Here is an 18,173-nt window from a genome sequence, read left to right as displayed (position 1 = left end):
GTTTTGATCTGTCCTGTGTCATTCATCAGTTAAAATGTAACCTATAAAAATCTTTTGTTTGCTGAAATCTCCATCAACCTGTGCTATCAACATAGTTATTTAATTTGATGTTTGGTACTGATGTGGGAAGCACAGCACCCTGTGGAGCAGGGCAGGACACCGTACACGTGACATGAAACATAACAGTATTCAATTCAGTTTATTGTACTTATAGAGCGTCATATCACGACAGCATCGCCTCAAGGCGCTTTACAGAAAACAAAACAACAAATTAAACCAAAAGATCAAAGAGTGTAATTAAAAGATTAAAAGCATAATAATTAAAAAGTAAAAAAAAAAAAGAAAAAGAATAAAAAGCATAGTAAAACAATATGTTAATCATATAAAATAGAAAACAAATGCGTCTTTAATCGCGACTTAAAAGTCTCAACAGAGTCCAACTGCCTCACTAACGCAGGGAGATCATTCCACAGGACTGGGGCGCAATGAGAGAAGGCTCTATTTCTAATCTGTATTAATCTGTCCTGTGGCGTATCACATTTGGGATTAGATCTAATGGATGTAATTTGGATTAGGATTATCGCGCTTTGCACACATGCATCAATCAGACTAATACAAAATTCCTACTTGATAAACTCTTATGTGGAAATGTCAAATTTCACACATCTGCAGTTGTTGGTTTGATTTTCTGGAAATATATCCAATTCCATATAGAAAAGAGGCTCGGGACAGTGTGTAAGACTGTAATAATACGGTAATAATAGCCAACCATTATTACCTATATTTAAAAGTAAAAATACCCCTACCAAAATGTAATCAACTTTTTAAAAAATCAACTCTCCTTAAAATTTCATTAAATTCTGTTCATCACTTAGTGACATGTCTTACCTTGAGGCAAGCAAGCATACAGGCAGAACCTCTGCCCCTCTCCTGTTAGCTGGTGGGGGGTAATAAAGTGATTCTTGTTAGGTCACACAGACAAAGTGATGTAACTTTTGCACTCATGTCTCATGGTCTAAAGCTAAATATTTATTCAGGTTTGTATTTAAAGAGATTTCTTTGTTGAAGATATTATTTTAGATTATTTAGCTTGCTTGAAACCATGCAGCTTCTGTTCTGCTGAAACACAACAATATTGTGCACATGCAGCTTTTGTTTTTCCTCTCTGGGGTCCTGTTGTGCTGAGGCCATAGGTGCCTGGAGGAAAACAGTTTACATCATCTTCTCTGTCTAATGAAAGGAGATGTGAAGTTCGATCTACAGCTGCAAACAAGAATATTTCTATGACTGATTATCCTGTGGCCTCTTGGGTTTATTATCATTATTACTTATTATTATTATTATTAATTATTGGTTACCCTGAACCTGGGAGGTATCATTGATCTGTGTGATTATCAGCAAGATAAAAAAAACATTGAGGTTTCAGTGAAATTTGGTGAAGGCAGGCTTTGGGCCAAGGAGCAACAATTAGATGTTGAAGTGGGTGCAAGTACAGGATAATTGTCAAATAAAAATTTTATACTTTGAAACAGCACCCCTGCTAACATGTGAACACAGTTAGAGTAAGGACAGACAAACAGAGGGGGTTGCACTCTGGGCGACCTATTGTTTAATAAAATGCCCACCACAGTTACCCAGGGTTAGGGTTACACTTCAAATTACTTAATTTGTCTGGCCAAGTGTTCAAAAGCTCAACATGTTAAATTTGTAATGATATTATAAACTGAGAAAAGCATCAACATATCACATCTTGAGAAATAAGAAGCATATTTTATTGATATTCTTTTTTGATAAATAACAGCAACTCATTAATTAATAATCAAAATGGTCAGTCAGCACATTGATTAATTGTAGAATCATTTTAACTATAGTTTTAACAACAGTTACAAGTCATTAATGGAAAGAAATTAAAATGTTGGTTTAAAAAGAAAAAGTGAGTCTTTTACATAGATGGAAGTATAAAGTGATGATGAATGTCTCTAACATTTGTCTCTAACAGTGAACACAGCCCATAATGGAAGAGTAAACGGGCTGTGTTTTACTGGCGATGGCCTCTACCTCCTCACTACTGGAACTGATGACCGTATGAGGCTATGGAACAGTGCTACTGGAGAAAACACTCTGGTAAGATGTCTGTGAGAATATATGTTGTTGTTGGCAGTTTCCTCACTTGCGAGGATAGTGGGAAGGCCTTTTTTTTTTAGTTTATTTTCTACAAGCCCTCTGGTGGCTGAAAAGTCTGATGCGGGATGCACAAGACCTGTTACACTTGGGGCAAATGAACACTTGAGTAGGCTGGGCTTGTGCTGCTGCCCGCTCTTTCTGTCTTTGACGCTTCTGGCGTGAGGCCTCACTTCTTTCTGCCTCAAACTTCAGGCTGGCGGATTTGATGCTGGAACGCCAGCTGAGTCTATCTGTAGCTAGATGCTGCCATGACTGATGCTGAATGCCTGTAAGGGAGAGCTGTTTCTTCAGCTGGTCCTTATAGCGCTTTTGGGGGGCCCCTTGGTTTCGTCTCCCTTCCTTGAGCTCACCAAAGAGAATTAATTTCGGCATGCGTGTATCATCCATCCTGGCTTCGTGACCTGCCCAACGAAGCTGTTGTTTGAGTATAATAGACTCCATGCTGGCCGATTTGGCTCTGGTAAGGATGTCCTCATTTGAGACGTAGTCCTGCCACTTGATCCCGAAGATGTTTCGGAGACAACACTGATGAAAGCGTTCCAGTAATCTGATCTGCTGGCGATACAGAACCCAGGTTTCAGCTCCATACAGGAGGGTAGGGACCACAATGGCTCTGTAGACCTACACTTTTGTGGAAAGGCGCAGTGCATGATTCTGCCAGACTTTCTTTGAGAGTCGACCAAAAGAACTGCTGGCCTTGGCAAGGCGACCGTCTAGGTCCTTGGCAACAGATGCGTCGTTTGAGATAACACTACCGAGATACGTGAAGTGCTCTACTGCATTCAGGCTGGTACTCTCGATGTTGATTTGGGGTGGGGTATATGCTGTATGGGGGACCGGTTGATATAGCACTTCTGTCTTTCTCAGGCTGATGGTGAGGCCGAAGGCTCTTGCTGCTTCAGCAAAACAGTTGACAATGTGCTGCAAGGCTTGCTCCGTATGGGCGACGAGGGCGCAGTCATCTGCGAAGAGCAGCTCCATGATTAGCTGTTCTGTGATCTTAGTGTGGGACAGAAGGCGCCGCAAGTTAAACAGACTTCCGTCAGTTCTGAAGCGGATATAGATGCCGTCTGTCAAGTCTTCTTTGGCCTCACGAAGCATCATGCTGAAGAAGATGGAGAACAGAGTGGGCGCGAGGATGCAACCTTGTTTGACGCCATTTGAGATGGGGAAGCTGCCGGACAGAGTTCCGTTGTACTTCACTTGTCCCATCTGGCCTTCATGCAGCTGGCGGATGATGGTGAGGAGCTTTGGAGGGCAGCCAAGGTGTGCAAGAATCTTCCACAAACCCTCACGACTGTGTCAAAAGCCTTGGTTAGGTCTATGATGGCTGCATAAAGGGCCATGTTCTGTTCTCTGCACTTCTCCTGGATCTGTCTCAGGACGAAGATCATGTCGGTGGTTCCCCTGTTGGCCCGAAATCCGCACTGACTCTCGGGAGTATTTTCATGCGCTATGGTAGGGGTAAGCCTGTTGAGCAGCACTCGAGCCAAAATCTTACCTGACTTGTCGCCCTTGTCCTTGTACAGGGAGACAATGACCGCATCCCGAAGGTCATGTGGAACCATTTCCTTTTCCCAGCAACTGGAGAAGAGAATCTGAAGCTTGTCGAGGACTGCCTCACCTCCATTTTGGTACACCTCTGCTGGGATGCCATCTATGCCAGGAGACTTCCCTGGATTCAGCTGCGTGGTGGCCTTTCGGATCTCTTCAAGTGTTGGGGGGTCATTAAGTTCCCATTTCACCTCCACCTGGGGAATCTTCTCGATTGATGACTCTTGCACAGTGCGCTTGTCACTGAAGAGGTTTTCAAAGTGTTCTGACCAACGCTGCATAATGGTTTCCTTGTCTGTCAGAAGGGTGGAACCGTCTGAGGAGCGCAGGGGTGCTTGCACTTGATGTGCTGGCCCATGGATGGTCTTAAGGGCTTCATAAAAGGAGCGCATGTCTACGGCATCGGCATGTTGTTGTGTCTTCTCTGCAAAAGCTAGCCACCAGTCGTTCTACAGTATGCGGAGCTTGCTTTGCAGTGTGGAGCAGGCATTTCTGTAAGCTGTCTTGGCAGAGTGGTCATCAGGTTTAGTTAAAAGAGTCTTGTGGCATGCACATATGTGAATATATGTGAGTGCATGATATCCAGCACCAGTTTCGAAAAACAAAACTTTAGACAATGTTAATGCTTCAGTTATAGGCCAATTTTTCTTTTTTATATTAAACCGACCTGTTATGGTATTCTAAAACAGTTGATGTATTTTATAACTTAAAAACTGGGACCGATGCTAACGGTCTATGGCGTTTTCAATGTTAAGTTAGCATTAAGCTGTTCGCATCTCAGCACAGTTTGTGCATTTGTTTTCTGTATAATAAATAATTAATGGCTTAGCGTTTGTCGTAAAAGAGTCGAATGTATTACGAATTGTAAATTTTTTTATTTATTTTTATTTATATAAATAATAGCAGCTACAACAAAAGTAATAATAACTAATACTGCTACAATACAATTTTAGAGAAGAACCTGATAAAACAAAACACAACAGAAAAGGTAAAATCAACTAACAGTGAACATAAATAAATAAATATAGAAATAACTGTTTCCTCTGAACACCTAGTAACTCTTACACCACCACTTCATCTCTGTTTTATTTAAGTTTAATGACAATTTGTTCGGTCAAACCACATCTAAGCTGTGTTTTTACACAAGAAAAAAATAAAATGCAGTAAACTGCACATTTGTGTCTTTTTTCATGACTCTTGCTGTAATATGTTGTCAGTGGTTGAGATAGTTTCTGTAGGCATCTAAAAATGCTCATAATCGGGTGAAACCTGATGGAAATCTCTCTGTGGTGTGTCAGTGATGTATGTATGTGCACAATAAAACAATACCCCAGGTATGTTTTTGATGAGATATAACATCATAACTTTATTACAAGCTCAAACATTGATATTGCTTGACAAAGGCCTTTTAATAATAACTCACTTCAAGAAATAATGGCAAAACTCACATGTAAGTAAAAAAAACAAAACAAAAAATGATTAATCGATTACTAAAATAATTGTTAGTTGCAATAGTTTGTTTTATGAGTGAGAGCATTTTACCGATTAAATGTGAATACGCCAGTTTTGAGTTTCTCAGTGAGCATGCGTTTTCAAAACTGGTGACAGTGTTACTTTGTGCACAGCAGAACAACGTCAGTTGCTTTAGGCCCTAATTTTGTATTTTATTGACTGTACAGCCAACAACACAGCACCCTTTTGATGCATTCACCGGATTAGAACAGATCAAAATACAAGAGAATCAATCAATTCAATCAATTTTATTTATATAGCTCCAAATCACAACAAACAGTTGCCCCAAGGCGCTTTATATTGTAAGGCAAAAGCCATACAATAATTACAGAAAAACCCCAACGGTCAAACGACCCCCTATGAGCAAGCACTTGGCGACAGTGGGAAGGAAAAACTCCCTTTTAACAGGAAGGAACCTCCAGCAGAACCAGGCTCAGGGAGGGGCAGTTTTCTGCTGGGACTGGTTGGGGCTGAGGGGAGAGAATCAGGAAAAAGACATGCTGTGGAAGAGAGCAGAGATCAATCACCAATGATTAAAAGCTGAGTGGTGCATACAGAGCAAAAAGAGGTGAATAAAAAGAAACACTGGTGCATCATGGGAACCCCCCAGCAGTCTAAGTCTAAGGGATGGTTCAGGGTCACCCGATCCAGCCATAACTATAAGCTTTTTCAAAAAGGAAAGTTTTAAGCTTAATCTTAAAAGTAGAGAGGGTGTCTGTCTCCCTAATCCGAATTGGGAGCTGGTTCCACAGGAGAGGAGCCTGAAAGCTGAAGGCTCTGCCTCCCATTCTACTCTTACAAACCCTAGGAACTACAAGTAAGCCTGCAGTCTGAGAGCGACGCGCTCTATTGGGGTGATATGGTACTAAGAGGTCCCTAAGATAAGATGGGACCTGATTATTCAAAACCTTATGAGGAAGAAGAATAATTTTAAATTCTATTCTGGAATTAACAGGGAGCCAATGAAGAGAGGCCATTATGGGTGAAATATGCTCTCTCCTTCTAGTCCCCGTCAGTACTCTAGCTGCAGCATTTTGAATTAACTGAAGGCTTTTCAGGGAACGTTTAGGACAACCTGATAATAATGAATTACAGTAGTCCAGCCTAGAAGAAATAAATGCATGAATTAGCTTTTCAGCATCACTCTGAGACAAGACCTTTCTAATTTTAGAGATATTGCGCAAATGCAAAAAAGCAGTCCTACATATTTGCTTAATATGCGCATTGAATGACATATCCTGCTGATCAAAAATGACTCCAAGATTTCTCACAGTATTACTGGAGGTCAGGGTAATGCCATCCAGAGTAAGGATCTGGTTAGACACCATGTTTCTAAGATTTGGTGGGGCCAAGTACAATAACTTCAGTTTTATCTGAATTTAAAAAGCAGGAAATTAGAGGTCATCCATGTCTTTATGTCTGAAAGACATTCCCTGCAGTTTACTATTGGTGTGTGTCCTCTGGCTTCACAGATAGATAAAGCTGGGTATCAGCTGCGTAACAATGAAAATTTAAGCAATGCTTTCTAATAACACTGCCTAAGGGAAGCATGTATAAAGTGACTACAATTGGTCCTAGCACAGAACATTGTGGAACGCCATAATAACCTTAGTCTGTGAAGAAGACTCCCCATTTACATGAACAATTGTAATCTATTAGAATAAATATGATTCAAACCACTGCAGCGCAGTTGCCTTTAATACCCTATGGCATGCTCTAATCTCTGTAATAAAATTTATGGTCAACAGTATCAAAAGCTGCACTGAGGTCTAACAGGACGAGCACAGAGATGAGTCCACTGTCTGAGGCCATAAGAAGATCATTTGTAACCTTCCACTAATGCCTGTTTCTGTACTATGATGAATTCTGAAACCTGACTGAAACTCTTCAAATAGACCATCCTCTGCCAGATGATCAGTTAGCTGTTTTACAACTCCCTTTCAAGAATTTTTTGAGAGAAAAGGAAGGTTGGACGCGCCAATCCGTCCCGCACGTTCTTTCATTAAAAAAATCCCTTTAACAGTGGAATGTCCAAATAAACTGCTGATTCCGACAATCTTCTGAAAGTTCTCTGTTCTCTCACGACGTCCTGGGTCAACAGAGGCTTAAATTTGGAGGTTTTCTTTGTTTCAGAGGGCTTCATACCCATTAAAATTCACCAGAATATGCAAAATTTGACTTGCTCTTTTAAAAGATTTCTGGGGGAGATCCCCCAGACCCCCCATAATCAATACTGTGTTTTTACTTAACAGTTTGAAGTGAGTTTTCTTTGTTTCAGAGGGCTTCATACCCATTAAAATTCACCAGAATATACAAAATTTTACTTGCTCTTTTAGAAAATTTCTGGGCGAGCACCCCCAGACCCCCATAATCAATAGTCTGTTTTTACTTCACACTTTCAAGTGACTTTTATTTGTTTCAGAGGGCTTCATACTCATTAAAATTCTCAGAATGTACAAAATTTGACTTGCTCTTTTAAAAAAAAATTCTGTGGGAGATCCCCCAGACCCCATAGTTTGAAGTGAGTTTTCTTTGTTTCTGAGGGCTTCATACCCATTAAAATTCACAGAATATACAAAATTTGACTTGCTCTTTTACAAATTTCTGGGGGAGATCCCCCAGACCCCCCATAATCAACAGTGTTTTTACTTCACAGATTGAAGTGTTTTATTTGTTTCAGAGGACTTCATGCCTGTTAAAATTCACCAGAATACCCAAAATTTTATTTGGTCTTTAAAAAAATGTTCTGGGGGGAACCCCCAGACCCCCCCAGATCAGGGCTACACCCCGCTCCCCCACCCCCTTTATGTACCTTTATGTTCAAGTTTTGCATTCTTTTGTTTGTCTGTCTCTCCTTAGAGGCTGTTTTAGAATAGATTTGTATGCTGTATAATGTATTTATTGTATTTATTGAGGGAAAAAAGAGTCTGTGCCCCCACTACGCCACATTTTAGGGAATGCTGGCATTGATTTTTGCCAGGAAAAAAATTTCAGTCAGATGAAAATTTATTGCTTTCAACCCATGCATTATTGTAAAGCGCTTTGAGCGTCTGATGCAGATGGAAAAAGCGCTATATAAATGCAGTCCATTTATGTTGCATGTCAGATGGACTGCATTTATATAGCGCTTTTTCCATCTGCATCAGACGCTCAAAGCGCTTTACACATCAGCCACTCCCAAATTAAGAACCCTGTGGCCCACATTGGATATCAAAAATCATAATCAATTGAACCTTTAATCACAGTTTTGATCGACATATGAGGCAAAGCTGAATGGTTTTCTTGTATACGAGTGGCGACTGAGAAGTTTTAAGCCTGACCTAGAAACGTAGGTCATGGTTTTCCATCTTTTTCATCCTGAGAAACCAACATTTCTTGAATGTGTGAAATTTTGACTCAGTGGTTGCAATGTTGAGAAATGTTGGTTTCTTCGTGTAAAAGATGGAGAACTACGCCCTAATTTTTCTGGGTGAGGCTCAAAACTTCTCAGTCACCCCTCGTGTGTGTGTATATGTACAACCCCAATTCCAAAGAAGTTGGGATGCTGTGTAAAATGTAAATAAAAACAGAATACAATGATTTGCACTCAACTACCTGATGAGTGGTAATATGTAGGGCTGCTCAACTGCCAGTATGTGTGTAGACGGATAGAAGGAAAGATGATGTAACACAGTGGTAGACATACTGCTGTCCCAGCTTTTTTGAAACGTGTTGCAGGTATCCATTTCAAAATCAGCAAATATTTGCACAAAAACAATAAAGTTTATCATGTCTTTGTGGTGTATTCAATTGAATATAGGTTGAAGAGGATTTGCAAATCATTGGGTGATTCTCATGAAATCAGACTTACTTGGTGGCATGAAGCATTTTGACAGAGTAAATGCTATCACAGTTATAAGGATACAGTTATAAACATATCATTACAGGCTATGCTGCACATGATTTAAAGTGACCATCATTAAAATATTTTTTGTTGTTTTTTCACATTTAATAGTATAATTCTCATTACCGCAACGAGTCCATTACTGAATTTAGGTTCTTTGAAATACTAATTTTAATACTTAATAAAAATAAACATGATAAACTTTCAGTGCATGTTATACTACAAATAGTTACAGTAAATAAACGTGATATTTGGTATTCATTTGTAACAAAAAGTGAAAATTTTAAGGAAAAGAACTTTGTCCACCACCAATTTTCTCATCTTCCGCAACAAATTTTAATCATCATTTAAGTCCACAAGGAACTTTTATAATCAAGAAATTCTGAATGGGGGGGACGTAATTTCCAGTGACACCCAAGATGGCCACCAGCTAAGCACCTCATTTTATTTCTCTCCAAATAAAATTTGAAAGTTCATTTGTTAGAGTGCCTACACGACTTTTCATGTCTCATTACCGATACGCAAAGTTTTTAACATTTAACATTTTAAATTTTTAAAGTTCTTGATTAATATTTGCCTCATCATGGTCTAAATATAAACAGCTAGGTAAAGTTTAGCTAGGCCTCATAGTGCCTTGAAAGAGCGCAGGAAAGTTCAAGGTCATTCATACTCCGCAACAACATTATCCTACACCGCAACACTTGAGGACAGGTTGCGGTAGAGAGATTCACTGTTTTGGTAATGAGAAATAGATGTATACATGTATAAACTTGTATGTATTTCTGATATAACATGATATTTGTCTAAAACTCAATAAAAAAGTAAAAGGGAACACTAGTGACCATTGCGGGAGAGTTTGTAACTGCTATATATATAGTTTTTACAAACTCTCCAGCAGTGGTCACTAGTGTTCCCTTTTTATGTAGCACTGGCATTACATGTAACGTAGTATCAGGAATTGAATATATATTATATTATATTACATTACATTACATTATATCAGATGGCCCAACCTCTCATTATAGAAACAAGACTTCATTCTGTCTGGCCTACACTATGCCGTTCATGCATGGGTTTCAGTGGATAACATGGAATTTCACAGAGGCATCACATGGAAAAGGTGCACCAGACGGCATTCGTGGGGTCTTAAAAAACTTGGCAAATATGAAACTCATATGAAACTAGCATTCCAGATGCTGATTCTCTATTTGACCAACTACAAAATAATTCATCTGTGACTCTCTACAAGGTGTCAGAGGAAAAAATTAAGAGAGCATTGAATTGGTTCCTCCACAAATTAAAGCAGTTCCAAGAACCATGAAAATACATCGAGTAAGTCAAAGGTTGATAAGTTAAATATTACAATAAATAAATAAGTTTGATAAGTTAATAAATAAGTTAATTTCACTTTTAGGACATTCTCACAAAAATCTTTGCCGAGGCTACCATAGAGGTTGGACGTGGCTCCGAGTTGAATATGATGCAGAGTTGTTCCCTGGTATAGTTACACAGGTGAATTTCCTTTCAAGATTTCTATATCAATGGAAAAATACATCTTAATTCTTGTTAGACTTGCTTAGTGTTCAGTTCTAATATTGTGCTGCAAATGCTCGATCAAGCCACTCTTTTAAAAATGTTTTTGTTTTACTTATAAAAACAGGTCACTGATGGCCAGTATGAAGTTGACACCATGAGCTGTGCTGGGGAAAACCGGTTCTTTGTCCCAAGCATAAGATTTCCAGGAGAAAGGGTCTGGTACTACATTAGGGACATAATTCCGGAACCGCTTCCTGTCACCGCCTCTGCCCGCCATTTCTGTGTTTTGCCTGATATATGGGCAAAGCACAAAAGGCGTACATAAATGAATTGGCCTACTATTCCATTAAATCTATAGTTCTAAATAAAAAATGGGTTAAGATTCATTACTGTTCTATTTTACACTGAATGTGGTGTGTTTGTATGATTGTGATACACTGAAATTACTTGTTTACTTACTGTTTTTGCTTAATTGTTGTATGTTGTGTGACTGACTCATTGTATGTTATACAACTGACTCATAATTGAATATACAACTAAATGAATTGAATGGATGAAATTAATTGAATGGAAATGTTTTTGTTTATAAAAATATATTCTATAAATAGTGCCATTCTGTGTTAAATAGAATATTGCTGATCTATGAATGTGTTGCACTGAGTCTCATTTCTGAAATAGTGAATTTCATTTCCGAAACACTGTTGTCATTACCGCAATATGTGTTTATTTGCAAATTATTTAATAATTAAAAAATTGTTTTTAGTTTGGAATTCTGTTTATACAATTTATAGGATTACTTATTTAATCTCTTTAACAAAAAACATTATATTTGTCAGTTTTTAAAGAAATATCCTAAAAACATGATATAAATCATTAGGTATCTTGCGGTAATGAGAAAAAATATGATTTTTTTTTTTTATTTAGAAATATAACAAAGTAATCTTTCCTGAGGCATATATACATCTTGACATAAGTGTTTAATAACCCACTTTAAAAATAACCAAAAATAAAAGTATGTAACAATATATTTGATGTGATTTGATGTTGCGGTAATGATATTTTTCTCTGCATTCAATATCTAAAATACCTGTAATTTTATACAAAATTCCCAAACAATGTCAAATGTTTTTAGTAAGTTCAGACATTAATCTTAGATGCTTAATTGGAAATTTGTCTTCAAATGTCTTTGAAGTTGGAGTCCTTTTAAATCTGGATTTCGTGAGAATCACCCATTGTGTTCTGTTTTTATTTACATTTTACACAACATCCCAACTTAATTTGAATTGGGGTTGTGTGTGTGTGTATGTATATATATGTATATATATATATATATATATATATATATGCACACACAACAAAAATATAAACGCAACACTTTTGGTTTTGCTCCCATTTTGTATGAGATGAACTCAAAGATCTAAAACGTTTTCCACATACACAATATCACCATTTCCCTCAAATATTGTTCACAAACCAGTCTAAATCTGTGATAGTGAGCACTTCTCCTTTGCTGAGATAATCCATCCCACCTCACAGGTGTGCCATATCAAGATGCTGATTAGACACCATGATTAGTGCACAGGTGTGCCTTAGACTGTCCACAATAAAAGGCCACTCTGAAAGGTGCAGTTTTGTTTTATTGGGGGGGATACCAGTCAGTATCTGGTGTGACCACCATTTGCCTCATGCAGTGCAACACATCTCCTTCGCATAGAGTTGATCAGGTTGTCAATTGTGGCCTGTGGAATGTTGGTCCACTCCTCTTCAATGGCTGCAAAGTTGCTGGATATTGGCAGGAACTGGTACACGCTGTCGTATACGCCGGTCCAGAGCATCCCAAACATGCTCAAAGGGTGACATGTCCGGTCAGTATGCCGGCCATGCAAGAACTGGGACATTTTCAGCTTCCAAGAATTGTGTACAGATCCTTGCAACATGGGGCCGTGCATTATCCTGCTGCAACATGAGGTGATGTTTTTGGATGTATGGCACAACAATGGGCCTCAGGATCTCGTCACGGTATCTCTGTGCATTCCAAATGCCATCAATAAAATGCACCTGTGTTCTTCGTCCATAACAGACGCCTGCCCACCATAACCCCACCGCCACCATGGGCCACTCGATCCACAACATTGACATCAGAAAACCGCTCACCCACATGTCGCCACACGCTGGCTGCCATCTGCCCTGAACAGTGTGAACCGGGATTCATCCGTGAAGAGAACACCTCTCCAACGTGCCAAACGCCAGCAAATGTGAGCATTTGCCCACTCAAGTCGGTTACGACGACGAACTGGAGTCAGGTCGAGACCCCGATGAGGACGACGAGCATGCAGATGAGCTTCCCTGAGACAGTTTCTGACAGTTTGTGCAGAAATTCTTTGGTTATGCAAACCGATTGTTTCAGCAGCTGTCCGAGTGGCTGGTCTCAGACGATCTTGGAGGTGAACATGCTGGATGTGGAGGTCCTGGGCTGGTGTGGTTACACGTGGTCTGCGGTTGTGAGGCTGGTTGGATGTACTGCCAAATTCTCTGAACGCCTTTGGAGACGGCTTATGGTAGAGAAATGAACATTCAGTACACGAGCAACAGCTCTGGTTGACATTCCTGCTGTCAGCATGCCAATTGCATGCTCCCTCAAATCTTGTGACATCTGTGGCATTGTGCTGTGTGATAAAACTGCACCTTTCAGAGTGGCCTTTTATTGTGGGCAGTCTAAGGCACACCTGTGCACCAATCATGGTGTCTAATCAGCATCTTGATATGGCACACTGTGAGGTGGGATGGATTATCTCAGCAAAGAAGTGCTCACTATCACAGATTTAGACTGGTTGTGAACAATATTTGAGGGAAATGGTGATATTGTGTATGTGGAAAAAGTTTTAGATCTTTGAGTTCATCTCATACAAAATGGGAGCAAAACCAAAAGTGTTGCGTTTATATTTTTGTTGAGTGTATATGGTGTCCCCAAAAATATGCAACATTTTATCAGCGTTTCTCTCACTCTCTTCCTAAATTATTATATGAAGAGTTCATGCGCACACACACACACACACTATATAGTGTGTGTGGTGGTTGTGTGTGTGTGTGTGTGTGTGTGTGTGTGTGGTGTGTGTACCAGAGGTCTATATGAGAGGTTTACATGAAGAAGCTGTATGATATTACTTGAGTTTCAGTGTAAAAGCCTCCATAAAGTGGAAGTGTTTTTGATCTTTTTCACAGACATCCCAGAAACCATCTCATGCTGCTCACTGTAAGAAGCCATTTAATGTTTGGACAGTACAGCATGTTACAGACAGTCCACATCTTTGTTTGTCCCTCAGGTAAATTATGGGAAGGTGTGCAATGAAAGTCGTAAAAGTCTTCAGTTCACAACGTCACGTGGCTGCAGCCCGGAGTTTGTGTTTGTGCCAAGTGGCAGCTCGGTGGCTGTTTACGGTCTCCACACAGGAGAGCTGGTCACGATGCTCAGAGGTCACTACAACAACGTGGACTGCTGTGAGTTCCACCCAGACTACCAGGTTAGACACAAAATTGATCCATCTATCTACTGTACTGCCTTTGTTTGGATTCCTTGTCTTTGTTCTACTCCTCAGAATTTTTGGGTCCCCTGTGTGTTTAGAAAATTAGGCTCAGTCCCTGTGTGTCCACGTTCTTGCAGAAAAGCTCATCAAAAATTTGCAGTCGCCATAGAAGTTGCAAATGAATCGCTTCCTGTAGACGATGGAGTCCGTACCCCCTGTCTTCTTGACTCTGAGTGAAACAAACTGTTGTGTGGGCCGCTGAAGAGGAGGTACTGCTGGCCCACCACCACCAGAGGGCGCCCTGCCTGGAGTGCGGGCTCCAGGCACCAGAGGGCGCTGCCGCCTGATGAGAGCAGCCAGGGTGACAGCTGTCACCCATTACCGGACACAGCTGACTCCACTCAGCACGGAGGTATATCATCAGGACGGCGTCTGCACCTCGATGCCGAGATATCGCCTTGAGATAGAGGTAACATTCTCTGCAGCATATTCTGTGTTAATCGATAAACTTGTTAAACCTTTCAGGACAGCAGACTACCGCAGGCCGAGTGACTAGATAAGTACTCACCTTCCTGCTTTTTTGGGACGAGAGGTGGAGGCAGCTTCTCCCCTCTCCGTGTTACTGGGTGCAGCCGCATCCACACCTGTGTGTTGTTGCTCTCTCTTGCCAGCAGTACCGGATCCGACGAGCGGAGGCAGTGGCCACCTGGGAATTCGGGACTTGGCGGTTCCAGTACTTCCAGGGTTCGGTGGCAGAGGAAATCTGGATGGTTCCGGTTCGACCTGGACGGACGTCTCCTACCTTCGAGCCTGCCCACACGACACCAGCAGAATTCGGCTTATCCCCAAATTGTTGATTGTTGTATTGGTTGTGCTTGTTTCACAATAGTAAAACTTGTTATTTATCTTCTCCATTGTCCGTTCATTTGCGCTCCCTGTTGTGGGTCCGTGTTCCTACACTTTCACAACACAAACGAGGGAGAAGCTGAAGGGACTTTTTTTTTTACTAATGGTGATATGCAGAGCTGCAGTAACTATGGAGGAAAAAAGTTGATCAACAGTAATGGAAACTAGGCTTAGAAAAAGAATGAAGATCTGCGAGCAGCAATATGGTTTCATGCTGAGAAAGAGCATGACAAATGCAATGTTTGTTCTGAGAGTGCTGATGGGAAGTATAAAGAAGGCCAGACGGCATTGAGACAGGGTTGGAAGAGAAGGGTTGTGGTGTGGTATAAGGAAGTCTGGAGTGGCAGAGAAGTATGTGAGGGTTTTGCAGGATATATACAGGGACAGTGTGTCAGCAGTGAGATGTGCACTACAAATGACAGATACATTCAAGGTGGAGGTGGGATTACATCAATATCACTCTTAACCGTTTCTTTTTGGCATGGGTGATGGACAGGTTGATGGACGAGATCAGACAGGAGTCTCCATGGACTATGATGTTTGCAGATGACATTGTGAACTGTAGTGAGAGTAGAGAGCAGGTTGAGACGAGCCTGGAAAGGTGGAGATGCATTCTGGAGAGAAGGAAATCAAAGTCAGTAGGAGCAAGATAGAGCGTGTGTGTTGTGAATGAGAGGGAGCCCTGGAATAGTGCAGTTTCAAAGAGTCGAGGTGGTGAAGGTAGATAGGGTTATACTTGGGGTCAACTGTCCAAAGTATTGGAGGGTATGATAGAGAGGTGGAGTGAGTGGAAAAAGATTGCAAAAGGATATCTGAAAGAGTCCAGGGAATGTTTACAAGACTGAAGTGAGATCAGCTGCCCTGAATATAAGCCGCACCCGCCAACTTTAAAGGGGGAAAAAATGTACATAAATAGGTGCACTTTTCATAAGCCCCAGGTGTCCACATTGTAACATGTCATATTTACACAGAAAGACTTTTAAAAATTTAATTAAATATGTAACCGGTAACATACACAAATGCGTACTGTACATGCTTTTCTTCTGAACAGTGCCTGTAACATAGCTGGTCAAAAAAATTAAACCACACGTACCGTAAATGCTTTTTTTCCCGAAAGGGCCTGTACATGGCTTGTAACAAAAATACAGAATTCCAGTACAGTAGACCAGGAAAATCATAGGATAATCATATTCATATCATTCTCCTGGACATTGCAGCTGGAGAACACCTACCATGTATTGAAGGACATGAACTCCTCCATGCCTGCTGTCCTCATGTGGAAATATATAAAAAACATATAACCCCAATTCCAGTGAAGTTGGGATGTTGTGTAAAATGTAAATAAAACAGAATACAATGATTACAAATCCTCTTCAATCTATATTCAGTTGAATATACCACAAAGACAAGCTATTTACTATTCAAACTGATAAACTTTATTGTTTTTGTGCAAATATTTGCTCATTTCAATGATGCCTGCAACACATTTCAAAAAAAGCTGGGACAGTTGTTTACCACTGTGTTACATCACCTTTCCTTCTAACAACACTCAATAAGCGTTTGGGAACTGAGGACACTAATTATTGAAGCTTTGTAGCGGGATTCTTGCCCATTCTTGCTTGATGTACAGTAGTGTTCAGAATAATATAGTGCTATGTGACTAAAAAGATTAATCCTGGTTTTGAGTATTTTCTTATTGTTACATGGGAAACAAGGTACCAGTAGATTCAGTAGATTCTACAAATCCAACAAGACCAAGCATTCATGATATGCACACTTAAGGCTATGAAATTGGCCTATTAGGGAAAAAAAGTAGAAAAGGGGTGTACCAGTAATAGTAGTGTGGCATTCAGTCAGTGAGTTCGTCAATTTTGTGGAACAAACAGGTGTGAATCAGGTGTCCCCTATTTAAGGATGAAGCCAGCACCTGTTGAACATGCTTCTCTTTGAAAGCCTGAGGAAAATGGGACGTTCAAGACATGATCAGAAGAACAGCATAGTTTGATTAAAAAGTTGATTGGAGAGGGGAAAACTTATACGCAGGTGCAAAAAAATTATAGGCTGTTCATCGCATGATCTCCAATGCTTTAAAATGGACAAACAAACCAGAGACGTGTGAAGAAAGGAAAACAACCATCAAAATGGATAGAAGAATAACCAGAATGGCAAAGGCTCACCCATTGATCAGCTCCAGGATGAACAAAGACAGTCTGGGTTACCTGTAAGTGCTGTGACAGTTAGAAGATCCTGTGTGAAGCTAATTTGTTTGTAAGAATCCCCCGCAAAGTCCCTCTGTTAAATAAAATGTGCAGAAGAGGTTACAATTTGCCAAAGAACATCAACTGGCCTAAAGAGAAATGGAGGAATATTTTGTGGACTGATGAGAGTAAAATTGTTCTTTTGGGTCCAGGTATCATGGATCAGTTTGGATATGTCAAAATACTTGAAGAGGTCATGTTGCCTTATGCTGAAGAGGACATGCCCTTGAAATGGGTGTTTCAACAAGACGATGCCCCCAAGCACACTAGTAAACGAGCAAAATCTTGGTTCCAAACCAACAAAATTAATGCCTCGCAGATGTGAAGAATCATGAAAAACTGTGGTTATATAACTAAATACTAGTTTAGTGATTCACAGGATTGCTAAAAAAGCAGTTGAACATAATAGTTTTGAGTTTGTAGCGTCAACAGCAGATGTTGCTGTCAGCAACAGCAGTCACCACAAAATTGACAAACTCACTAACTGAATGCCACACTACTTTATTGTGTACACCCCCTTTTCACTTTTTTTTTTTTACTAATAGCCCAATTTCATAGCCTTAAGTGTGCATATCATGAATGCTTGGTCTTGTTGGATTTGTGAGAATATACTGAATCTACTGGTACCTTGTTTCCCATGTAACAATAGAAATATATTCAAACCTGGATTAACTTTTAGTCACATGGCACTATTATTCTGAACACGACTGTACAATGTTAGTTTCAACAGTCCGGGTGTCTGTTGTTGTATTTTGAGCTTCATAATGCGCCACACATTTTCAAAAGGTGACAGGTCTGGAGTGCAGGCAGACCAGT

At 40.1% G+C, this 18,173-nt stretch overlaps 1 protein-coding gene across 2 annotated transcripts in view; it reads left to right on the top strand.

Moving 5' to 3' along the window:
- Positions 1-18,173, top strand: part of ercc8 (excision repair cross-complementation group 8) — a 68,683-nt gene that overhangs the window by 28,443 nt on the left and 22,067 nt on the right. For both annotated transcript variants that reach the window (XM_034170514.1, XM_034170513.1), the window contains exons 9-10: positions 2,000-2,124; positions 13,993-14,190. In XM_034170514.1, the coding sequence (XP_034026405.1) occupies positions 2,000-2,124; positions 13,993-14,190 (323 nt within the window). The remainder of the gene's footprint in view (positions 1-1,999; positions 2,125-13,992; positions 14,191-18,173) is intronic.

This window comes from Thalassophryne amazonica, chromosome 5, assembly GCF_902500255.1.
Source record: "Thalassophryne amazonica chromosome 5, fThaAma1.1, whole genome shotgun sequence".
Lineage (NCBI taxonomy): Eukaryota > Metazoa > Chordata > Actinopteri > Batrachoidiformes > Batrachoididae > Thalassophryne > Thalassophryne amazonica.
This window is presented reverse-complemented; position numbering and strand designations above follow the sequence as displayed.